The sequence below is a fragment of the Macaca mulatta genome, chromosome 10 (assembly GCF_049350105.2).
Source record: "Macaca mulatta isolate MMU2019108-1 chromosome 10, T2T-MMU8v2.0, whole genome shotgun sequence".
NCBI lineage: Eukaryota > Metazoa > Chordata > Mammalia > Primates > Cercopithecidae > Macaca > Macaca mulatta.
This window is the reverse complement of record NC_133415.1, coordinates 82,958,345-82,975,999: the sequence shown is the minus strand read 5'-3', so window position 1 is coordinate 82,975,999 and position 17,655 is coordinate 82,958,345. Positions and strand designations below refer to the sequence as shown.

Sequence of the window (17,655 nt, the reverse complement as noted above, 5' to 3'; positions counted from 1 at the left end):
ATCTAGTTCTAAATTGTCTTTTGGTGGTGAAGTGCTATAGACCATCTCGGACCATTTCTATGATGTACCAGCATCCCCTACATCTCACCTTCTCTTCCTTGGCTTGTCTCTTCCCCAATTCTTAAGAGTTAGCTGTGTTTCTTACTGCATTTGTCTCCTAAGTCATAAGCGCCTGTCAGCCTTCATTGTGAAGTCATGCGTCTCTCGAGACCGAAGCTCCGAGAATGTATTGTGCTCACAGTGGAGGTGGTGTGCCTGTGCTGGATGGTCATTAGTTGTTGACATGTAGTTAGAAAATAGGTAGCAAGTTCCACACAGCCTCACTCTTTGGAACCTTGTTTCTCCTATGGCCTCCCTTTCTACTGTCGTTAATAACATTCTGTTAATGATCCATTGCTCTCTTCACAGGAGAAAATTAGAATCTGTGGAGCAGTTTGTATTCTTTGTCACCTAAATTTGTCTACTTCTGTACATTTCCAATAAGGCTCCACCAGGGCAAGGGAAGATTCCCCACATGTGTATCCCCAGCTGTTTCTGTCATAAAACTTGTATGTGTATAAACCACTATTGACTTTTTGTACCAAAGGAGATACTCAAAGACAGACATCCAAGTCCCCAGCCCTTTATTGCCCTTGGGATACCACAAGGCACAGATATAGGCAGCTGCTGTGTGGCTCTGGAGTTCCTAATTCCCAGATTGTAGCAATGAAGATGTGATCCTGTTGCTCTCTGGACCATAATCTTTTTGGTTACAAAAGGTAAATTTCTGTTTACTGCAGCTGAGCCCCAGGACTAATGCGTCACTGCATTAACCCGAGGACACATGCACCAAGTCACTGCAGCCATGCTTGGTCCTGAATCTGTCCTGGAGGGTGGGTCAAAAGGCAAGTATGGCAGGTAGGATGGTAGGCAGGGAGGGGTGGCAGGGCCTAGCTGACTGAGGACAGACCCAGCAACAATAACAGGAGATTTGAACACCGCACAAGTGGCAGTGCCTGTGGGAGGCGCAAAGTGGAAGGCCCAGCCCCTGCTTAGAGGAGCATGAGGCTGACGGTGCAGTGCAGTAGAGGACACTGGATGGCCATTTGAACAGCTGCGCTCCAGATGAGCCACCTAAGGTGAGTGTTGTGAGAGTCACCATGGGTTTAGAGGGACAAGGTAGTGAGAGGATGCTGCTGACGCAAACAGTTCTCCATGAGATTTGTGTACACTTAAAGTGTGAGAAGCTCACATGTACTGTCTTTTTCCTTTACATGAATATCAAGTACAAAGAATTGAGTCAGTCAGTCCTCTTGGTTAATGGCACATTAGAACTCTGATTTGAAGTTTTCATTGATTTTGCCCCCAGGATCCACTCCATTCCTTTGCCCCCATGGGTCACTCAAATGTGTTTCATGTATCTTTTAAAATTCAGCACCTTTATAGCATACATTATATCTTCAAATCATAACCATAATGAGGTGTTATCCCCATTTCCTATACCAGAAAAAGAAAGGATTGGAAAGGTCCAGTAATTTGCTCAAGGTCAAGCAGGAGTCTCAGACTCTGTCAAGCATGGGTTACTCACAGCCTTCCCTTTGTCAGTGTGTGGCCATCCTCATCTGCAAAGTGAGCATCACTCCTATCTGCAGGATTCTTGCAAGATCCAACCAAATAATGTGTCTTATTAACAGAGAGTTGGGGCTCGGTGGGTGCTTGCTGCAATTGTTACTGAAGTCATATGGGTAGATAAGGGTGGGACTCAAGGACAAGAGAGGAACCTTGGAATATCCCCCGGTGCAGGAAATAAGCATTTATCTGGTGCACACAGTGTGCTAGGCTTCTCCTCATCGCATGTAGTACCCCTGACAACCCCAAGGTAAACAACAGCTAGTGGCATAGTTGAGATGCTGCACATACCCCCTGGGGTGGCAGAATCATGATTGGAACCCATGTCAGTGCTCTTTTCAGTAGAACTGCTGTACCCAGACCTCACATCCTCTCTAGGTGAGGTGCATGGGTCCCTGGGCAAAACCCATTCCAGAAGCTGGGAAACCACGTCAGGACTTGTGTTCTTCATAATCCCCAGGATGGTCTTAAGGCTCCTCAGTCAGTCCTGTTTGCACAGCGTGCCTTATGCTCCTGAGTACTTCCACCTGCAGCCACAGTGCCCAGAGCACGTGGTTAGGAGGAGCATCTGAAACCACCTGCACAACCTTCATTCCACAGAGGAAGAAACAGGCTCAAGAAGCCCATATGTGACGGGGAGCTCCTAAGAGGCTTCCCTGGGCCACAGGAATGGGCTCAGACTCTGCGCAGGGCTCTGTCACCTGGCCCCATGTGCTGCTCACCTCAGCCTTCTGAGTTCAGTAGGACGGCAGCTACTCTTCCCTATTGACAAGTGAAAAAGCAGGTCCACAGCTGTTGAGTGACTTTCCCAAGGTCACACAGACCACAAATTGTGGCTCCAAGTCCAAGGCATTTCCAGTGAGCACTGCCCAATTCAGTCATGGAGGTCCCTGAGTGACAAAAATATGAGGGACCCCTTCTTTCCCCGTCCCAGTTCCCGCAGCTAGGCTGAGAAGAGGAAGGTGCCATACAGGTTCAGCACCCTGGTCAGCGGCCAGCCTCCCTAAAGGCGCTGGAGGAGGCGTTTGGAGCTAGGTCAGGACAGTGTCTGCTGCTTCCTCACCCAGGATGGCCCACTCCTGGGGACAGGCAGGCATCCTGAGAGGGGGGGGTCTGGACCTAGGTTTCTTGCCACCCAATACAGAGCCCTGCCCTCTCCTCCTTCAGAAGGAAGCGTGGGAGCAGTTCCATCATCTAGGTTTCTTGGTTCTCAGGACAGAAATTCAAGTGAGAAGCCTATGAAGAGAAGGATGGCCCAGGGGCCCTCAGCCATGGTGGCCTTGGACAAGTTTGGCTTTCCCCATCTGTAAAATGTAGATAAGGATGGACCCACCTCCCCAAGATCCTGCCTGTGAGAGTCCATGACTAAGTGGGCCATGGGCTGGACTGAGTTCAGTGCTCCCCTAACCTGCCCTCCTCCTCTTCCCCACAGAGCTTCCCAATTTACATGTAAACCATGGGCATCAAAGTGACAGCTGATAGCCCAGGTTTGCCCACAAATGTGCTCTGACTGGCTGCATTTTATTAAATTTGAAAGATGCATGATGGCAGCTATTAAATTTGAGTTTTGACTCTGTTCTTTACCAGTGGTGTGACCTTCGGCAAGTCACTTAATCTGGCTATGCCAAAGCATCCTCATATGTCAAATGGAGGTAGTGATAGGACCCCTCTATAGGATTGTTGTGAGTTTTAAGTGATCCAGTACATGTAAAGACATAGATGAGGGCTTGGCACAGAGAGAACACTATTGTTTAAAAATTGGGTGACTTAATGTGTGTAATAAGTAACTGGTTCATTGCAGTGTACAAACATGAAGTGTTTTCTTTTTATCCAGCTGACATCTATCAAATACTCCTTTCTTATCTCAACATCTTGGGCCCAGCCAGTAACTAACTGGGCACTTTGGTTTTCAAACTCAGTCCAGCCCAGCTTAAACTTTCCAACTCCCAAACTTCCAAGAGGTGGTCTCTGGCTTCTTCTGAGGTTTCTTGCTCCTCCAGTGTGGTGGGTGAGGGGGAGGAAGGGAGAAAAGTAAAGTTTCTTCAGTGGCCATGATGATGTTGGTGAGAGGAGATTTTTTTTGTTTGTTTTTTTGTTTTTTTAAGTAACAAAGTCTCTGTTGCCCAGGCTAGAGTGCAGTGGCATGGTCAAAGCTCACTGCAGCCTTAAACTCCTGGCCTCAAGTGATCCTCAAGATGGAGTCTTGCTATGTTGCCCAAGCTGGTCTTGAACTCCTGGCCTCATGTGATCCTTCCGCCTCAGCCTCTGGAGTAGCTGAGATTACAGGCACAAGCCACTATGCCTAGCTACGGGTGTTCTTACTCTAATTCATACTAGGGTTTTGGGTTTGGTTTGGTTTGGTTTGATGCTGGGGTTTTTGGTAGACTATATGGATAATTGGGGGGGGCGGGTGGTGAGTGCTTTGTCCTGGACCCTCAGAGAGGAGTGGGGACCTCTGTCCTATCTAAGAGGCTCACAGCCCATCTCTTTGATGTAGTATGCTGGGCTGCAGTCACCTATGCCACCCACAGCTCAGCCTCCTCTCACCTCGCTGCATCAGTGCTTGGAGCCCCAGGAACACTGGGGTCCTCTACCTACCTACAAGGGCCTTAGGACACTGCGAGGGGAGGTAGGACTGTCCCTCCTCCTCCCTAATCCCCAGTACCACCATCCCTTCAAGTCAGCATGGGCTGTTCCCACGGGGGCCTTCCCACCTCAGGAATTCTCTGGTCAGAAATAGACCTCATCTTCATGTTCACAAATGCTTCTGAGCTCCAGAAGATAAATTTCAAGCCCTCTCAAGAATACCCTCCTTACATTTTTCATCTGTTCAGTGCAGTATCTCCAAAACCTAGCACAGAGTGCTCAAATCTTTGTTGAAAGAATGAATAAAGGGTGCTTGGATGGGTAACACTCAGGTGGTCCACAGGCCCTGCAGCTTAGCCCTGCAGCTGGGAGGCAGGCATCAGTCCCCTTCTTAAGTGATTTAGTAAGACCTGGACAGGGCGAAGGGTGTGGAGGTCTGGTCCCAGCAGGTGGCATCTCATTGGACACTCCCTTGTCCTCAACCACCATTCTCAGGCAGCGGGATAATCCCTTTCAGCATTCTTTTACCCACACAAAGGTCCAGCAGTCCAGCTGCTCTTGAAAATTCAGGAGTTCTGGTAACCCTGAGCCCATCCACCACAGGGCATCAGCCAGCCGGAATTGAAGCAGACCTCCCCTTTAATCCTGCTGCTGTCACAGCCACCTGCTTAGTTTGTTACTGTCACCTGCCAAGCCCTGCAGGCATTTGCACTTGGGTCCCTGCTTTAATCTGATGAGGAAGGGTGGGGACTGTCAGGAGGAGAGTCAGCAGTAGTAACAACTCTCCTGTGGGTGCCTGACCCCCATGAGTGACTTCAATAAAATGAAATGCGGACACAAAAAGGAATCAAAAAGAGGAATAGGGGGAGATTGGAGGAAGAGAAGAAAGATGAGATGGGAGAGAAATGGCTTTTGCTAAATGCCCTTGGCCCTAAGTCAGTACGGGCCCAGACACTGAGCCACCCGGGAAGAGGTTGGCATGGAAGCTGCCTTCTTCCTCTGCCCTCCCTGCTCCCCTGGGGCCAGCTTTCCTTCCACTCAGTAACCTCCCCGTCAGCCCAGGAGAGCAGCAGCCACCACCTTGACCTTGGTGCCTCAGAGTCCAAGTAGGGACAGGTTGTTGAGATGAAGTACCTGGAGTTTGAGGTCATGTCCTCTGGCTGCAGCAGGATCTCTGAGAGAAGGGCTGGGGGTACTGGAGTCCACAGTCCCATGGACGGGCCTCCCCAGTGCCAGTATCACCCCTAAAGTGCATGACATCAAAAGATTCTTCTTGCCACACACATCTGCAAGCAATTATAGTGGCTGACAGTGACCTCTCTCCATGTGCTATACATTGTCTCTATGTGAACTGAGTCTTCATAATAGCCCTGTGACTTCAGTACTGTGGTTGTCCCCATTCTATAGATGATGAAACGCTGAGGCATGCCCTTCAGTATGCCTCATCCCACACTCCAGCCTAGAATGCAGACCTCCCTTCCACCCCCGGCCACCCCCCTCCCCACCGCCCCTAACCCCTCCCCCACTACCACCACCACAGTGCATGCCAGGCTGTGTAGGCCTCTGAGCCTCTGCTTATGCTGTTCCTCTGCCCTGAGTGCCTTTCCTTCTCTCCACTCTCTCTTCACACTGGTACTGCCTCATTGTTTTAAGATTCCCATTAGACACACCCTTCTTTCCTGGAAGAAGGGTGACGCTTTCTGACCCCAGTTCAATCAGATCTCTCCTCCACACACAGAGCCCACTGTGCATGACCATCACAGCAGCAATCACTGCCCTGTTTCCCAGACAGCCTGTGACCAACTCAAGAGCAGGGTCTGTGTGTACCCTACAGCGCCTAGCTCAGGGAGGAATGCAGATTGTGTGTGAATGAATGAATGAACAAACGAACATGAATAGCTAACATCAAGCAATTATGGGGTGCCAGGCACCGTGCTAAGTGCTTTACAGGTATCATTTTATTTTCTGCTCACCACAGCCTTATGGGGAAGGCACTGTTATTAGCACTACCCTTTTACAGATGAGGAAACAGGGTAAGAGGCATTAAACTACAACCAAGCATCCAGGCAGTCCCACTCAGCTGACGGACCATCCTCAGTGCACCTCCTCTGTAAGGGACTCTGCCTCTGACAAGCCCTCTGAGATTTGAGTAGGGAGAAAGCTCAGAATCACTTGGCCCTCTGGTAGGAGGAAGATGGTCATCCTGCAACCCTCTGCACCATTTAGGTGTCCTGGTCCTGTCCCTTTGCTCATGGAACAGCTTGATCTAGAAGAGAAATAATGTGGCGAAGAGGGTTTTTGGGCCAAAGACAAGAAGATACCACACGGCCAGGGTTGTTACTGTCTTTAGCCAGGCTCTGGCCATTGGGACATTGGCTCCCCTCAAAGCGGGGATTGGAAGCTTGGGGAGTCTCTTGGCTAAATCCTACCCATCTCCACTATGCTCCATCCCTAAGATATCCAACACCTGACCAGTAGATGCTAACATACCTTCACTGACAAGAAGCTCCCTACCACTCCAGCCCAGATCTCAGCAAGTTTCTCTTTCTCTAGCTGAAATGTACCTCCTGGGGACCATCAAAAGGAGTCCATTCTCCAGGAGAGACCAGCAGGCCCAGATGGAGGGCCTCCCTGACTTTGTGAGTGCTTCCTGACAGAACCTGACACAGAACCCCATTTCCTGTGGCTTCTTAATAATGCCTCCCTTCCCCCCCCTACTCCTGCCCCTTCAAAGCTCTCCAGACCCAGAGTACCAAGCTCTCAACTTCGGAAAGCCCTCTGCTTGTGTTCTCTGATCCCCTAGCTTTCAGAGAAGACAGAGTGGGAAGGTTTCCAATTTTCCTGTGGTAGACCAGAGAGATGGAGTCATTTGCCTAAAGGCCCACAGGGAGAAGGGGTGACCAGCAGGACCTAGTTCTCCTGGTTCCCAGCCCAGGACCACACAGTCCCCTCCAGAAATGCCAGGACAGAAACGCTTCTGGACATCTCTCCCCATCCTGCTAAGGGTGCGGGGAGCAGGAAGAATACAGAGAAACCAGCTTCACCTGGGGAGGAGAAACTTGATTGTTGCTGTGAGGTTGGCATCCTGGGAACTGCAAGGCCTATGGCTGGTGGAGAAACAGAAAATATCGTCAATCATCCAGAGGATGTCCTGGCTTTACAAGATAGGTGTCCTTGGCCTCTGGGCTAGGTCGGACAAGAGAAAGCTCTGTGTGTGTGTGTGTGTGTGTGGGTGTGGGTGTGTGTGTGTACGTGCATGCGCATGTGTGTGCTCATGCACATATGCACGTGTGTGTGTATAGATATGTACATACAGGGAGGACATTTTAAAGAGAATCCCAGGGAAATTAATGCTTATTCTCAAGGAAGGGAGCAATAATGGTGGAATCTCAGGCAGCTGGCGTTTTTGGCTGGGAGATGCCTGAGGTAAGTGAGTAGATGTGATCATGGATACTGGGGTTCTAAAGGGCCAGGCCTGGGCACTCAAGGTCCTTGGATGGGAAGAATCCAGTTGGTTTATCTCACAGGCCCCTAAACACCCAGCAAATGTCTCCCAGGTCTAGCTGGCACCTGGCTATGTCCCAACAAGTTTGGGGGAGAAGGGTCTTCATGAGGGAGACCCCTCTAACCCTTCCACATAAAGCCCTACCAAGGCCCAGGGAGAGGAAGGCAAATGGGTTCCCAAGTTCCCAGCTGCAGGGTCCAGTGACAAAATCTGCGCCTTTGAGGCATGTGATCCTTTGCACAACCGATCATCACCCCTAGAGAGGACTCCAGGAGTTTGAGAAGGAGCCATGGGCCTTCTGGGTCCTGCATATGGCTCTGCAGCACCGGCAGGTATAGGAAGCTTTTGTTACATGTATTCATCCACTCATTCAACAATGAACACCTATAATGTGCCAAACATGTTTCTAACACTGGGAGTACAGCAAGAACCAGTTAGACCTAAATTCCGGCTTTCATGGAGCTTGCAATCCAGTAGGGCAGGTCGTGGGTGGGAAAGACAAGTACAAGGCTCAGCCTGCTGGGTCGTGATTAGTGATCAGAGAAAAATAAGGCCGCGAAGGAGAAAAGGGAATGAAGTGGGGTGGGGTACAATTTTAAATATGATGTTCAGCAAAGGCTTCACTGAGGAGGAGATATTTGAACAAAGCCCCTAAGGAGGTGAGGGAGTGGGCCTTGCAGATATTGAGGGGAAGTACCTTCCAGGCAGAGGAAACAGCACGTCTGAAGTCCCTTGGATGTGAGCGTGCCCAGTAAGGTTGAGGAATGGTCAAGAGGCAAGTGTGGCTGGGGTGAGTAAGCAAAGGGGTAAGGGGTGAGAGATAAGGTCAGAGAAGCACAGGGGCCCAATTGCTTAAGGCCTTGTAGGCCGGTTTGGGGTTACCTGAAGCTTATGCAGTCCAGGGGGGGGCATCTTCAAGATAGATAATTCAGGGCCTTGGAAGGGGCTTGTGGAGAGAGGCCCGGACACTTAAGCTTTGCCAGTCTTGCTATAAATCTGCCACTGGTTGTGGTGAGAATTTTGGCTTTTGCCTGGAGAGGGAGCCATAGGAGAGTTTTGAGCAGAGGAGTGGCATGACCTGACCACCCTCTGGCCTTCCTCTGGCTGCTGAGTGGAGGATGAACCTGGTGGTGGGGCGGCGAGGAGGGGAGGAGAAGCGGGTAAGAGAGAAAGCCAGAACACCAGTGAGCAACCCCGGACTGGCAGGTTACAGCCGAGTGTGGACAGCGATCAGATTCTGAAAGTGGAGCTGACAAGATGTGCTGATCTGGGATGTGAGGTGTGATAGAAGAAAGGCAGAAGGGTTGGCCACAGCGTTTGAGGCCTAATCCAGCTATCCTCAGTTGAGGTGGGGAGGGACAGCATCATCATTCCTGGACCTTATACTATGCAGTTCTCCATTTTATCTGTAATCTGCACCACCACCCTGAGGCAGAGCTTTCGTTAAACCCACTTCACAGATAGAGAAATCCTGACTCAAAGAAGTGGAGTAACTTGCCCAAGGTCACACAGCCAGTAAGTGGCAGAGCCTGGATTCCAACTTTAGTCTTACCAATTCCAAAATCGGTATCTGTTCTGATGCACCAGGAGAAGCAAGGTTTGGGGCCCTAGGAGCGGGTTGGTGGGAGAGGCAGTTGCTGGAGGAGAGGCACATTTCAGTAACCACAGGGGCCCCTGGGATGCTGCAAAGAAAGTTCTCAGCACCCTACTCCGTGTTCCTAATCACCTCCTTCTTAAACCTGTTTCTGATCCACCAGCTGGCAGATCTCAGCTGTAATCATGGGAAATGTTTTTGTCATCTCTCAAGCTTTCTTAATTCACTGACAAGGTAATAACTGCCTTGGTCCATTATACACATTTTCTAAAGGAGTTTCAACATTAGAATGCAAAGCAGACTTCTCTGCCTTAGAAAAACCTGAGATTCCTGGGATTTAATCATCAAACAGATTTAGCCCCTAAATCTGTTTGATGATTAACATCAAACATTTCATAAGAAAAAAACAAATGGCAATGTGACCAGCGTGTCCAGGCCACCCAAATGTGTCTGATTTCTCCCCTAAGTAAACTCGTTGCATTTAAACTGATATGAACTGATGGTCCCAGATGCATTCACTCAACAGGTATGACAGATCATTAGTATCCAAATGAGTCTGCCACCATCACAGTAATCCATATGACTTGGTTGATATTTTTATTATTATCATTATGGGTTGAAAAGCCTTAGCCCATGATTTGGGATGTCCAATCCTCTGTAGTTTACTTAGAACAGCTCATGCCACGTTCTGTGGCTGTGCCTGCTTGGAGCCTGGGAGAAAGCGACACAACAGCGGAAGCCTAGGACTTGTCAGTATTTTACCATCTTGGAGCTTTGCTCTTTTCAAACCACACCCCTTCAATACCACAACAAAAATCTGGGAAGCCAAGATAAACAACCCTTGTCCCTTCCAGCCTTCCTCTAGCTCTCAGCTCTTGGTAAAACCTACCAGTAGGAGCAGATATTTGATCTGTCATAGAAGCTGTGATATTACACTCCCCAGATGTTCAACTCACTGGACTGAAGGCTCAAGTTACAGCTCATCAGGGCCTCTCTACCCTACAGACTCCATGCCCACCCCACCCTCCCATCCCCAAGAAACAGGATCCTCGGCCCATGTGGCCAACTGAGATGGAGTAAGTAGGACCTACATTGGGCAGGGGATTCACTAAAATGACTCCTGCAGGGTCTCTACACCAGTGGCTTAGAAGGCATGTGCTCTCGAAGCCCTCTGGGGCCATTCAGACTGAAGGATGCCTCCCCACAGTCCTCAAACACCTATGTCTTCTTGCCCCAGGGCCTACTTCCTTTCCTTATCAAGAGTTTAAAGAGAGTCTGCAGGAACCTAGAAACATTTCATAAGAAGAAAACAAATGGCAATGTGGCCAGCATGTCTAGGCCACCCAAATGTGCCTGATTTCTCCCCCGAATAAACTGTGGCTTCACTTTACTACTATATGGGGGAGATTAAGGTTACAAATTCAACATAAAAAATTTTTTTTCCTGCTATCCAAATAAGGTCAGGAGCAAGAGACATACTATTGAGGAGAAGGTGATCAAGGCCTGCATCATGCCCACAGAAATACAATAAAGCCCTCACCCTTTCCTGTGTAAAAGATCCTTCTTGCCCAAAGAACTGGGGAATATTGTGCACTTGGCTTTGTAAAAATGTGTCACTGCAGGAAATTAGACCCCAAGATGAAAACCAGGCTGTCGCAAACTTTGAACTGAGCCCAACCCCACCAGGGAGCTCTTTCCTGAGACCATGAGAGCTGCTGGCTGTGGTGGTTCCTGAAGTCAGGCCAGAAAGTGGCAGGGAGAATGGTTAGTGCCTGGTGGATGCCTTCCTCCCCTGGAGGGGTGACTGGAGACAGAGACTGGGTTCCCATTCCCAGGGAAGAACTAGAGGGACCTCAGGGGTCATCCAGTCCAACCCCCTCACTTGAAGGCAGGGCAACTGAGGCCTGGTGAGGGTAGGATCACAGTTTAGTCAGTGGGGGTACTGGGGGTCACTCTGGTGCTGACTTTTCCCCTCATCATGAAGCCACCTCCCACCTTAGATGGTCAGGGCTGAAAGGGACCCCTCAACACCCTCACTCAGCCGATAAGGACAGAAGAGGTCCCTCACTCCCAAGGCATGAGGGAACGAGATGGGCAACCTTTCAAACAGCTCCCGGTCTTCAGAAATGCCAAGAAACCTCATCCTCCAAGAGCAGCGGTTTCCAAACTTTTGTATTTTTAGCAGCAGAAGCCATCCTCCAAACAAAACCGTATGCAAAACCTCAGCTACAAAACAGACCAGTGGGCTGCTTGCCCATGTGGGGCATGGGCTGGGCGCCGAGCTCTCCCTCCAGTACCCAGTACTTCTTCCACAAGCCCCTATGTGAGCTCAGTTGGAAACCCCAGGCCTTGGCGGGGGAGCGGGTGTGGGGAGATCTTGTGGCACTGGAGCTAAAGCAGCCAGATAAGGTGGGAGTACTTAAGACCTCTGGAGGGTGTGGCTAGTCTCTGAGACCTGGACAACTTCATTCTCCACCAGGGCCTGGCCCCCATCCCCATTGAGCTGTCTCATGCGCAGGTTAATGGAGCCATAGGTCTTCCTGGAGCCCCTGCCGGGGACGAAGGTCCTCCGGCGGTACAGCTCGCCCTTGCACAGGGAGACCATGAGCAGCACCGACAAGAGCATGCCGCCCACCGTGAGCAGCCCCAGGCCTGCGATGATGCACTTGTCCAAGTGGGAGCCTAGGCGGGCGTAGTACATTTCTAGTCGTTCCATCTCTCGCGCTGTCACTGTGTCCGGATTGACTCGAGCCTCACGGGGGATGGCGTATGCTGTCACCACCAGAAGAATCCCACTCACCAGGAAAACAAGGGCGGAAACAAAGCCATAATCCACCGGGCGACTCACGGGCTCCAGGCCTGGCCCCTCCTCTGAATGCAGGGACAGATCATCCCGCTGGGATCGGGGCAGTGAGGAGACACCCCCAGAGGGACTGGGTGAGCTGCCCAGTCTCGTGTTCCCAGGGTTCTGGAAATGGGTCTCGTGCTCCTCTGAGGAGAAGCAGGCATTCTCCACACCCTCCCTGGATGGGGCCACCGGGCCCAGGGGAGCTGATCTCCTTGGGGCTTGAGGACCATTGCTCAGTGTCTTCAGTTCCAGACCAGGGGGAGATGCCATTGGGAAGGAGGGCCCCAGCTCATCCCTTGGCCCCTTGGCAGCTGGAAGAGAAAACAGAAAGTCAGTTGAATGTAGCAACCTCTCCCTGTTGTGGAGGACATCACACCAGTCCCCAAGCACATGAAGGTGAGTCAGGCACAATTCCCACTTGGGGGTGTCTGCCAGACAGAGGGGAAGACAGGGAATAAGACAATGACAGAACAGTGTGATCCGGGCCCAGATCCCACTCCACCACCAGCTGGGGTATGGCTGTGGGCAATTCACTAATCCTGTCTTGGCTTCAGTTTCCCCACCTATAAAATAATCCTACTACTCCCCTCTAGTTCACAAAGCTGGAGTAGGATCGAGATAACCTATGCAAAGTGCTCAGAACCCTGAGTGCTCAGTGTTAGCGATGAGCTCCTATTACGATGGAGGGAATGTAGATAGCGTGAACATCAGGCTCAAATCCCAGCTTCACCACTTGAGCTTGGGCAAGTGATGTGACCTCTCCAGATTCGGTCTTCTTCTTATCTGTAAAATGGTAATAAATAAAATGCCTCCCTCATAAGGCTGTTGTGAGGATTTCATAAAATAGTGCATGCAAGACCCTGGCCAGTGCAATCCATGAACCTTGTTGTATGAGGGAAGGATGACAGAGGTGGGGGAGGGGGTAGAAATGCAGAAGTTGTGGGAACAGAGGAAGGGAAGTTTCTGGGAGTTGGTGGCATTTGAGCCAGATCTCAGAAGATGAATTGGATATTTCCCAGCAATGGAAGGTGATGAGGGCATTCTGGAAAGGGGAACAGACTGCCTCAGAGGCCAGCTGGGGCCGGCTCACAAAGGACTCTGAAAGCCAGGCCAAGGAGCCTGAGAGCCATGCGAGCTGAGGAGCTGGAGCGGGAAGTGCTGACATCTGCCTCGGCTTCAGAAGAAAGGAGGACTGATGGGATAGGAGTGGGCAAAGTGGAGGACGGGGGTCCAGCAAGGAAGCCAGCAGGTTGGGGATGGCATGGCTGAAAGGGCCAAGAGGAAGGGGCAGACTGGAGAGCCATGACTAGGTCAAAGCCAAATGCTTTTATGTAAACAAAAGGGTGGGGACCTGGACTAGGACCACAGGAGGGGAACCAGGAGGGAGAGGTGAGAAGAGGGACACTGTCTGTGCTGCAAAAGGACTTACCCCACCCAAGAACCTGAACACACACCCACCCAGACACAGACAGCACATGTGCATTCCCGCTGAAGGATACTGACTGACAGCCCGGGGACCATATTTGGCTGACAGAAGTTTTGCTTTGTTTTGTTCCTGGCCTGTTCATTTGTTTTTGGTGAATTAGCAAAAGATTTTAGATTTTACATTTTAAATGTTGGATTCCTGGCTTCTCCTGCAAAATGAAAGAATCTGGCCACCTTAGGCCCCCGTTCCCTTATAACACTCACCTGGAGTTGGCAATCGGGGCTCTTAGATCTAGCCTCTCCCTGGCAGGTCCTACCTCAGCCCCCTTCCTTGCCTGGCATGTGTCATTCCTGATCCACAGCAGAACTGCATCATTCTTTGTATATACTGATGGCCTGAGGGCACATGCACATACACTCAGAGCCCTAGGCACACAAGTCCACGGACTACAGAGACCCCCAGGTGCAAAGTGGCTCGCATGCTCCAGTGTGTCTACACACACATACATGCACACACACATGATTCTCTGCATTCTCATGTTGGAGTTTATTCTCCAGTGCACTGTGGTTCTCTCTCTGTCTCTCTCTCTCTCTCTCTCTCTCTCTCTCTGTCTGTGTGTGTGTATGTGTAAATATGAGCAAATGAAGTGAGGATGAATGGAATGAATGAATGAAACTCAAAGAGCCTCAGTGCAGGAAGACATGTTTTTCAATCTTTCTGACCTTCCTGTCAATATGGACTAGCCTCAGACACCTCCTCTTAGCACATATAGGGCCTTTCATGTGAGTACAAAGCTCCTTTCCCTTTACAACCCGTTTCTATCACTACATCTCTCTTTCCAGAGTCCCATTTTAGTAAATGTTTACCAAGCACCTACTAGCTGTTAAGCCGTGTACCCGACACTTCACGCAGGAGTATCTCATATCACCCTCCCCAGCCCCACGATCCGGAATCACTGTCTCCATTTACATGGCCAAGATCCCATGGCCTGTATGGGAGGGTGGGACAGGAATTGAATGCAGGTTCCCTAAGAATTATTATCACGTACAAACCTGCAAACTCATACCCCTGTGCTGGTGGCATCACTCCACCAGCCTTCCCTGGCTCTGCATCCCTCACTCATAGACCCTTCATTTTATCTGGCTGTTTAACAGCAACCGTCAGCACCTTGAGAGCAGGGATAAGTTTCAATTCCATCTGGGTCCCCAGCCTGGGCCCAGACTCCTCTTACTTTCCAGTGAATAGACAGAAAAAAAAGATGTGTTTGTTGGTTGGCTTTTTACTCTTAGCACCAAAAACATTTTCCTGAGTGCCCAGCCACAAACAGGTACCAGCAGTGGGTGCCATGTGGGTGCTCAGAAGTGGCCCCCAACCACACCCTCAGCACCTTCCACCCAACTCAGCTCCTGGAGTGGCCCAGAAACCCCTTTCCCAGACTGACATGTTGATGCCTCCATAACCTGGAAGAAATCTGGGGCTCCCACATTCTGGGAGCAGGGCTCTCCTTCATGCTGCAGGACCCCAAAACTTTTTTCTTAGGATGCCACAGTGAAAGGGCAGAGAAAAAAGAGGATTCCTCTCACCCAGAGTTAGGACATCTCTCTGTTTCATGCACAGGTTCAGAGATACTCACCAGTTACACAAAGGCCGTGCCCAATTACCCAAACAGAAACAGAAACACACCAACTGACACAGCTGCTCCTGCCCACCGTTCACACCCCACGACCCCACCAGTCACTAATTTCATCTGCAGTCAGACAGGTCCTGAAAGGAACACTCCAGTTCCACACTCACTCCCCCAGCAGCTGTTCCCACAGCAGTACCCACAGACACCCAGAAGCCACGTAGTGTGACCCTCAGATCTTCCAGCCACACGATTACCCATACCCTGGGAGGGGGCAGGACTGGTCACACGCACGCGCGAGTACACACACACACACACACACACACTCTCTCTCTCTCTCTCTCTCTCTCTCTCTCTCTCTCTCTCTCTCTCTTAAGTGCCCCTGGGAGTAAGATTCAAGCCAGATCCACCAAGACCCGCAGGGGCCCAATACCCCACCCATCGCGCGCACTGACACCCGGAGAGAGGGACGCACAGCGGCTGTGGATGAAGCTTCACAAAACCCAATCGATAGACACACGCACGAGTTGTACACAAAGCCTTGGGGCGCGTAGATACGCACACGCAGGTCCACGCTGTTGTACCCAAAGTTGCGCGCAGAAAGCCCCAGCACGCCGGCTGCCCACTGCGCCCGCTCCCGCCGGCCCGTAGTCCACACCCCCTGCTCCTGCCCTTGACCATAGGCGCGGGCCAGGGCAGGCCGAATCGGACCAGGCGGAGGCCCGGGGAGGCCGGGTCCCCTGGCCGCATGTCCTTCGGCGGGCCGCGAGGTCAGGCTAACTGTCCTTCGCCCCCACTCCCCGCCCCTGGCCCTCGGCCTCCAGCCGCCCCCCGGCAGTCCCCTCTCCGCGTGCGTACCTGTGCCGGGCCTCCCTCCCTGCCTCCCCACGCGGGGGCGAAGGGCGCCCGGCGGGCGAGGGTTCGTCCTCCCAGTGCCCGTCCGCCTTCCTGCAGCCGGCGTCCGCCTGCGGGTGTCTCTCCTGCGGCGCAGCCCGGAGGGCGCGGGCCTGGCCGCCACTGCCTCGCCCTCCCGGTCTCCCGCCCCCTTCCCGGCCCGGCCCGGAGCAGCTGCCGAGGCGCACGTACCTGCTTGCGCCGCGCGGAGCTGTACGGCGGCGGTGGCTGCCGCTGGGGGGGGATCCAGGGACAGAGGGACAGGAGAAGGGGCGGGGGCCGGGGATCGCCGAGCGCCGCGGAGCGAGCTCCGCCCGCGGCCGGCGAGGACGCCCGGAGAGTTAGCACAGAGAGGGACTGGAAGGCGTGTGATGGTCTGGGGTGAGGGTGCGGGGGTTCCAATCCATCGTCCTCCCCTCCCCTCCAGGCAGATCTGGATCGCCAGCGCCTGGGCTTAGTGAACTGGGGCTTCGAGCCCGCGGTCCCCGGGCGTAGGGGCGGGGTGGGCGGGGGGTGCTGGAGAACACCCCTCCCCCGCCGCCTGCCTCTCCACACCACTGGAAAGCCCCTATTGCCCCAAGCCCAGGTGCCTGCCCCCTCCTCACTCCCACTCTCCCACTTCCCCTTCCCCCCACCCCCCACCCCCCACAGCCCCCAGGTAGGACCCCGGGTCCTCTCTGAGGTCCTTAGGTCGGGACAGTCTCCTCTGGCGCTTGCGGCTCCATGGCTCAAGGGCGCCACCTGAAGGCTGCGAGAAAGAATCTGACGAGCCCCCTCCCCCTTTTCTCTGCAATTTTTTCTCTGTGGGACAGTGGAGTGCCCCGCCCAAGAGGGGTGTTCTCTTGGGGGCATAGCCAATGGCCAAACACACCCTCACCCTCCAAGGCCCAGTTGTGGGGCCTCTTCTCCTGGAACCCCTCCCTGGGCACACACACCCACTCATCCCAGGGGCCCCTCCATCTGGGCTCTCCTTTTGCCTGCACTGTTTGCTTTGATCTCTGACGGTCGTGATTTTGTTTAAGGGTCAGCCTCCTCCATCGGATTAGCAGCTCCTGGAGAACAGGACCCGTGTCTGATCGCCTAGAACGACCTAGGTGGGTGTGGGTGAACAGGCTGTGAATAGGAGTGACTTTCACTTACTTCCTTTACAGGGCTGGGCTGGAGTTAAGATGAGTCGAGTGAAGTGCCTAGAGTACCAAATTCAAGGAGACATTTCCTCTTTGGGTAACACACGCCAGCCCCAGAGAAAGCTTTGGTCTGAATCGTGCAGGTTCAGGGAAGACACTGTGACCAGCTGAATCGTGTGGCCTGGGGTAGTACTTCTGGCCTCTGAGCCTGTGTCCACTTCTGTCCATGAGGAACGGGAATGTGCAGCCTTCAAGGGCTGTGGGAGGGCCAGCAGAAGTTGGCCATGTGGAAGGACAGGCAAATGAGAATGCCATGTCCTCCTCGGCCACCTCATGAGCGGAGCCTAACCTGTCCTCCTCCAAAGTTCTGTGCAGTCCTCACCAACCAGGAGACTGGAAGTCACCCTGGATGATGGATGCCTGTGCCTTCAAGACCAGCATAG

At 52.2% G+C, this 17,655-nt stretch overlaps 1 protein-coding gene across 2 annotated transcripts; it reads right to left on the bottom strand.

Moving 5' to 3' along the window:
• Window positions 1–11,448: 11,448 nt before the first annotated feature.
• On the bottom strand, window positions 11,449–16,815 carry TMEM74B (transmembrane protein 74B). 2 transcript variants are annotated; one of them, XM_077948887.1, is made up of 2 exons: window positions 16,050–16,815; window positions 11,449–12,452 (listed from the first exon to the last, which is right to left on the bottom strand). In XM_077948887.1, exon 2 carries the CDS (start codon window positions 12,409–12,411, stop codon window positions 11,713–11,715), a length of 699 nt encoding a protein of 232 aa, XP_077805013.1. In that variant the 5' UTR covers window positions 12,412–12,452; window positions 16,050–16,815; the 3' UTR covers window positions 11,449–11,712.
• Window positions 16,816–17,655: the final 840 nt, after the last annotated feature.

Bases quoted from the DNA above. Each gene is read 5' to 3' on its own strand.
- TMEM74B (XM_077948887.1), bottom strand. From the start codon at position 12,411: ATGGCATCTCCCCCTGGTCTGGAACTGAAGACACTGAGCAATGGTCCT.